This window comes from Sturnus vulgaris (assembly GCF_052056855.1).
Source record: "Sturnus vulgaris isolate bStuVul1 chromosome 33 unlocalized genomic scaffold, bStuVul1.hap1 SUPER_33_unloc_1, whole genome shotgun sequence".
NCBI lineage: Eukaryota > Metazoa > Chordata > Aves > Passeriformes > Sturnidae > Sturnus > Sturnus vulgaris.
This window is the reverse complement of record NW_028275901.1, coordinates 164873-172143: the sequence shown is the minus strand read 5'-3', so window position 1 is coordinate 172143 and position 7271 is coordinate 164873. Positions and strand designations below refer to the sequence as shown.

General features: G+C 55.7%; 1 protein-coding gene across 1 annotated transcript; it reads left to right on the top strand.

Annotated features, from left to right (window-relative positions):
* Positions 1-3241: 3241 nt before the first annotated feature.
* CRB3 (crumbs cell polarity complex component 3) lies at positions 3242-6879 on the top strand. The gene is given in 4 exon segments (XM_088157432.1): positions 3242-3437; positions 4345-4409; positions 5718-5879; positions 5881-6879. Coding segments are annotated over 4 exon segments (339 nt in total). The 5' UTR covers positions 3242-3376; the 3' UTR covers positions 5932-6879.
* Positions 6880-7271: the final 392 nt, after the last annotated feature.

Below are 7271 nucleotides of genomic sequence, written 5' to 3'. Positions count from 1 at the left end.
TAATTGGGGATTGAAATGGGGGGAGGGGAAAAAAAAAAGGGGAATTGGAAAATGAGAGAAATGAACCAAAATGAACCGAAATTGGGAAAATTAAAAAAAATGGGAAAATCCCAAAAATGGGGAAATTAAAAAATGAGGGGAATGAACCCAAAATGAACCGAAAATGGGAAAATTAAAAAAAAATGGGGAAATCCCAAAAATGAACCGAAAATGGGGAAATTATAAAAAAATAGGAAAGCTCAAAAATGAGAGAAATGAACCCAAAATGAACCGAAAATGGGGAAATTATAAAAAAATAGGAAAGCTCAAAAATGAACCAAAAATGGGGAAATTAAAAAAAAATGGGGAAATTAAAAATGAGGGGAATGAGCCCAAAATGAACCAAAAATGGGGAAATCCCAAAAATGAACCAAAAATGGGGAAATTATAAAATATGGGAAAAATCAAAAATGAGGGGGAATGAACCCAAAATGAACCGAAAATGGGGAAATTAAAAAAAAAAAGAAAACCCCAAAAATGGGAAAAATCAAAAATGAGGGGAATGAACCCAAAATGAACCAAAAATGGGAAAATCCCAAAAATGGGAAACCCCAAAACCAGACCCCACTTGGGGTCCCTTTTTTGGGTCCATTTTTTGGGGTTTCCTTTTTTTGGTTTTGATTTTTTTTTGGGGGGGGGGGTGGGGGAGGGGTTTTGGTTTTTTTTGGGGTCCCCATTTCGGATCCAGGTTTGGGTTTGAATTCCAAAGTTTTGGGTTCGTTTCTGGGTTTGAATCCTCGATTTTTGGGTCCATTTTTAGGCTGAGATCCCCAATTTTTGGGTTCATTTTTGGGTCAGAATCCCCAATTTTTGGGTCTATTTCTGGGTTCGTTTTTAGGTTTGAATCCCCAATTTCTGGGTCCATTTTTGGGCTCATTTTTGGGTTGAGATCCCCAATTTTTGGGATTATTTTTGGGTTTATTTTTGGGTCGGAATCCCCGATTTTGGGATTATTTTGGGGTTTATTTTTGGGTCGGAATCCCCGATTTTTGGGATTATTTTTGGGTTTATTTTTGAGTCGGAATCCCCGATTTTTGGGATTATTTTTGGGTCGGAATCCCCGATTTTTGGGTTTATTTTAGGGTTTATTTTTGGGTCGGAATCCCCGATTTTTGGATTTATTTTTGGGATTATTTTTGGGTCGGAATCCCCGATTTTTGGGGTTTATTTTTGGGTCGGAATCCCCGATTTTTGGGATTATTTTGGGTTTATTTTTGGGTCGGAATCCCCGATTTTTGGGTTTATTTTGGGTTTATTTTTGGGTCGGAATCCCCGATTTTTGGGATTATTTTTGGGATTATTTTTGGGTCGGAATCCCCGATTTTTGGGATTATTTTGGGGTCGTTTTTGGGTCTGAATCCCCGATTTTTGGGATTATTTTTGGGATTATTTTTGGGTCGGAATCCCCGATTTTTGGGTTTATTTTAGGGTTTATTTTTGGGTCGGAATCCCCGATTTTTGGATTTATTTTTGGGATTATTTTTGGGTCGGAATCCCCGATTTTTGGGGTTTATTTTTGGGTCGGAATCCCCGATTTTTGGGATTATTTTTGGGTTTATTTTTGGGTCGGAATCCCCGATTTTTGGGTTTATTTTGGGTTTATTTTTGGGTCGGAATCCCCGATTTTTGGGATTATTTTTGGGATTATTTTTGGGTCGGAATCCCCGATTTTTGGGATTATTTTGGGGTCGTTTTTGGGTCTGAATCCCCGATTTTTGGGATTATTTTTGGGATTATTTTTGGGTCGGAATCCCCGATTTTTGGGTTTATTTTTGGGTTTATTTTGGGGTCGTTTTTGGGTCGGAATCCCCGATTTTTTGGGTCCATTTTTGGGTCTGAGTCCCCGATTTTTGGGTTTATTTTTGGGTTTATTTTGGGGTTTATTTTGGGGTCGGAATCCCCGATTTTTGGGTTTATTTTGGGGTTTATTTTGGGGTCGTTTTTGGGTCGGAATCCCCGATTTTTGGGGTCGTTTTTGGGTCGGAATCCCCGATTTTTGGGGTCGTTTTTGGGCTCAATCCGAGCCTCTCCCCCCTCCGCGCGCACGCGCGGGGCGGCGCTTCCCAGTGACGTAACGCATCCCTTCCCGATGACGTAACGCGTTCCTTCCCGATGACGTAACCCATTCCCGGAGGAGGCGTGGCCATAAAAGGGGCGAAATGGGCGTGGCCTCACCTGACCGAGCCCCTCCCCCCTCCAGGTGTGGGCGTGGCCTGGCCCCAGGTACGGGGTGGGCGTGGCCCGGGGGTGTCACGTGACGAGGGGCGGGGCCTCGGGAGCGGCCCCGGAAGGACGGGAAAGGAGCGGGACAGGTGAGGGGGGAGGGGCGGGGCTGGGGAGGGGTCCCGGGGGGATTTTGGGGGGTCCGGGGGGTTGGGGGAGGGGGAGGGGACACCTGGGGAGGGGTCCCGGGGGGTCCTGGGAGAGTTTTGGGGTTCGGGGGGGTTGGGCGGGTCCTGGGTGTGGCCGGGGGGGGTCACAGGTGAGGTTGGGGGAGGGGTCTGGGCGGATTTTGGGGGGGTCCGGGGGAAATTTGGGGGGTCCCAGGTGCGTCCGCGGGAAATTTGGGGGAGTTTCGGGGGGATTTGAGGGGTCCCAGGTGTGTCTGGGTAGGTTCCAGGTGGATTTGGGGAGGTTTGGAGAAGTTTTGGGGGGATTTGGGGGGTCCCAGGTGTGTCCGGGGCATTCACAGGTGGATTTGGGGAGGTTTCGGGGGTCCCAGGTGAGTTTGGGGGGGTCCCAGGTGGATTTGTGGAGCTTTGGGGAAGTTTTGGGGGGATTTGGAGGGTCCCAGGTGTGTCCGAGTTGGTCCCAGGTGAGTTTGGGGGGTTCCAGGTGGATTTCAGGAGGTTTGGAGAGGTTTGGGGGGGATTTGGGGGGTCCCAGGTGTGTCTGGGTTGGTCTCAGGTGGATTTGAGGGGGATCTGGGGAGGTCTGGGGGGTCCCAGGTGTGCTTGGGGAGGTCCCAGGTGTATCCCGGGGGGGATTTGGGGTGTCCCCAGGTACATTTGGGGGTCCCCAGGTGTGTCTGGAGGGTCCCCAGGTGTGTTTTTGGGGGTCCCCAGGTGTGTTTTTGGGGCTTCCCAGGTGTGTTTTGGGGTGCCCAGGTGTGTTTTGGGGTCCCCAGGTGTAGTTTTGGGGTCCCCAGGTGTGTTTTTGGGGGTCCCCAGGTGTAGTTTTGGGGTCCCCAGGTGTGTTTGGGGTACCCCAGGTGTGTTTTTGGGTACCCCAGGTGTGTTTTTGGGGTCCCTGACCGTGTCCCCCGGTGTTTTTGGGGTCCCCAGGTGTTTTTGGGGTCCCCTCCCAGGACCCCGGGGCCCCCCAGGACCCCCCCCCCATGGCAGGTGCCCCTCACCTGGCCCTGGCCCTGGCCCTGCCCTGCCTCGCCCTGGCCCAGAGTACGTACGGGGGGGGGAGGGGAGGGGGGTTTGGGGGGGCTGGGGGGATTTGGGGGGGTCTGAGGGGATTTGAGGGGGGCGAGAGGGGATTTTGGGGAGGCTGGGGGGAATTTTGGGGGGTCCCAGGTGTGTCTGGAGGGGTTTGGGGGGGTCTGGAGGGAATTTGGGGAGGTCTGGGGGGGATTTTGGGGGGGTCCCAGGTGTGTCTGGGGGGGGTAAGGGAGATTTCGGGGTCCGGGGGAATTTGGGGGTCCCAAGGCAGATTTGGGGGGGTCTAGGGGGGTTGGGAGAGGATTTAGGGGGTCCCAGGTGTGTCCGGGGGGATTTGGGGGGGTCTGGAGGGGATTTGGGAGGTCCCAGAGGGTCCCAGGTGTGGCCGGGGGGGGGTCCCGGGGGGATTTGGGGGTCTTGGGTGGGATTTGGGGGAGTCCCGAGTGTATCTGGGGGGTCCCCATGGGAATTTGAGGGTCCTGCGGGGATTTGGGGGGTCCCAGGTGTGTCTGGGGGGGTTCCAAGGGGGATTTGGGGGAATTGGGGGGGATTTGGGGGGGTCCCAGGTGTATTTGGGGAGGTTCCAAGGGGGATTTTGGGGGGAATTTGGGGGGTCCCAGCTGTGTCTCGAGGGGTCCTCGGGGGACTTTGGGGGGATCTGGGGGGGATTTGGGGGGTCCCAGGTGTATTTGGGGAGGTTCCGGGGGGGATTTGGGGGGAATTTGGGGGGTCCCAGGTGTATTTGGGGAGGTTCTGGGGGGGATTTGGGGGGTCCCAGGTGTATTTTGGGAGGTTCCGGGGCTGTTTTTGGGGGGGTGGGGGCGTGGCCAGGACTCACCTGAGCACAGGTGAAGTGGGGGGGGGGATTTTGGGAGTCCCGACCCCCCCGGTGACCCCCCCGGGACCCCCCCCCCAGCCTCTCCCAGTGTGACCAGTAACGGGACCAGTAACGACACCGCCCCCCATGGGGGGGGGCTCTCGGTCAGTGGGGGGGAACTGGGGGGTCCTGGGGGGATTTGGGGTCCCTGGGGAGATTTTGGGGGTCCTGGGGGGGATTTTGGGGTACCTGGGGAGATTTTGGGGGTCCCTCGGGGAGATTTTGGGGTCCCTGGGGGGAATTTTGGGGTCCCTGGGGGGGATTTGGGGAGGGGCTGGGGGGGAATTTTGGGGGTCCCAGGAGGTTTTTGAGGGGTCTTGGGGGGGGATTGGAGGGAATTTGGGGAGTCCTTGGGGGGGATTTTGGGGGATCCTGGGGGGGGATTCCTGGGGAATTTGGGGGGTCTCGGGGGAGTTTTGGGGGAATTTGGGGTCCCTGGAGGGGCTTGGGGGGGATTTTCGGGGGGGTCCTGGGGGACTGGGTGGATTTTGGGGTCCCTGGGGGGGTCTTTGAGGAGGTTTTTGGGGTCTTTGGGGATTTGAGGAGTTCCGGTGGGATTTGGGATTTTTTATGGGGTTTTTTTTGGGGTCCTTTGGGATTTGGGGGTCCCTGAGGGGGTTTTGGGGGTCCCTGAGGGGGTTTTGGGGGTCCTTGAGGAGATTTTTTGGGGGTCTTTGTGGAGGATTTTCGGGAAGTTTTGGGGTCCTTGTGGATTTAATGGGATCATTTGAATTTGGGGATTTTTTTGGGGGGGTTTTTTGATGTCCCCCCGAATTTGGGGATTTTTTTGGGGGGGTTTTTTGTTGTCCCCCCGAATTTGGGGATTTTTTTGGGGGGGTTTTTTGTTGTCCCCCCGAATTTGGGGTTCCCCCTGACGGCGCCGTTTTCCCGCAGCCCGCGGGGGTCGTGGCGCTCTCGGGGGTCTTTGGGGGTCTGGGGGCTGCTGGGGGGATTCCCTGGGGATTTTGGGTTTTTTTGGGGGGGTCCCTGCGGGTCTGGGAGTTCTCCTGATTTTTGGGGGTCCCTGGGGGGTTTAGGGGTTCCTGGGGGGGTCCTTGAGGAGGTTTTTGGGGTCTTTGGGAGGTTTTTGGAGTCCCTGGGGATTTGAGGAGTTCCGGTGGAATTTGGGAATTTTTATGGGGGTTTTTTTGGGGTCCTTTGGGATTTTGGGGCGCCCTGGATTTGGGGGTCCCTGAGTGGGTTTTGGGGGGTCCCTGAGTCGGTTTTGGGGGTCCTTGAGGAGATTTTTGGGGGACTTTGTGGAGTTTTTTTGGGGTCTTTGGGGAGGATTTTCGGGAAGTTTTGGGGTCCTTGTGGATTCAAGATCATTTGAATTCGGGGATTTTTTTGGGGGGGTTTTTTGTTGTCCCCCCGAATTTGGGGTTCCCCCTGACGGCGCCGTTTTCCCGCAGCCCGCGGGGGTCGTGGCGCTCTCGGTGGTCTTTGGGGGTCTGGGGGCTGCGGCGCTGCTGGCGCTGCTGCTGCTGGCGGCGCTGAGGCTGCGCGAGAAGCGCCGGACCGAGGGCTCGTACCGGCCCAGCCGCGAGGAAATGGGGGGGGGGCGCCAGGGGAGCGACCCCCGGAGCGCCCCCCCTGCGCCTGCCCCCCGAGGAGAGACTCATCTGAGACCCCTCCCCAAATTCCCCAGCGCCTGTGACGCCCCCGACCCGAAATTCGGGGTTCGGCAGAGACTCCCCCCCCCCCCCCCCCCCCGCCCGGAAATTCGGGGCTCGTCTGGAGCATGGGGGGGATTTTGGGGGGCACGGGGGGGGTGGGACCCCCCCTCTCTGTGACCCCCTCACCTCGAGGAGACCCCTCCCCAAATTCTGCAGTGCCTGAGACACCCCCGACCCGAAATTTGGGGTTCGTCAGGGACCCCCGCCCCGAAATTCGGGGCTCGTCCGGAGCATGGGGGGGATTTTGGGGGGCCCGGGAAGGGTGGGACCCCCCCTCTCTGTGACCCCCCCCCCACCTCGAGGAGACCCCTCCCCAAATTCTGAATCATCTGAGACCCCTCCCCAAATTCCGGAGCGGCTGTGACACCCCCACCCCAAAATTTGGGGCTCATCTGAGGCTCCTCTGGACCCTGGGAGTGATTTTGGGGGGCCCAGGAGGGGTGGGGGGGTGGGACCCTCCCCCAATTTGAGGAGAGGCTCGTCTGGGACCCCTCCCCAAAATCTGGGGTAGTTTGAGACCCCCCCCCCCAAAAAAAAATTTGGGATCATTTGGGACCCTCCCCCCACTCTGGGGGTCTCGTGGGACTCGTCCAGGGGGGATTTGGGGGGGATTTTGGGGGGGATTTTGGGAGGTCCAGAAGGGGTTGGGACCCCTCCCCCAATTTGAGGAGGGGCTCGTCTGGGACCCCTCCCCCAATTCCAGATCGGCTGCGACCCCTCCCCAAAATCTGGGATCATTTGGGACCCCCCCTCCCCAAAATTTGGGGTCATTTGGGACCCCCCCGGGTCATTTTGGGGGGTCCAGGAGGGCGGGGACCCCCCCGGGACCCCTCCCCCAATTTGAGGGGGGGGGGGGGGCTGGTCTGGGACCCCTCCCCAAAAATTTGGGATGGCTTGAGACCCCCCCCCCCCAAAAAAAAAACCCCGGGGGTCCCTGGGGGGAATTTGGGGGTCCCGGGGGGAATTTTGGGGGTCCCGGGGGGGGGGGGTTTGGGGGGGGGAGGGGCGCGGCTCAAAGTTTATTTTTGGAAATAAAAAGAAAAAAAAAATTTGGAAAAAAAAAAAAAAAAAAAAGATTCCCAAAAAATCCCTGAATTTCCAAAAATCCCGAATTTCCCAAAATTAGAAATGTCCAAAATCCTGAATTTCCAAAAATTCTGAATTTCCAAAATCCTGAATTCCCAAAAATTCCGATTTTCCCAAAATTAGAAATTTCCCCAAAATCCCAAATTTCCAAAAATTCCCGAATTCCCGAATTTCCCAGAATTCCGTCGGCGTTCCCGGAATTTT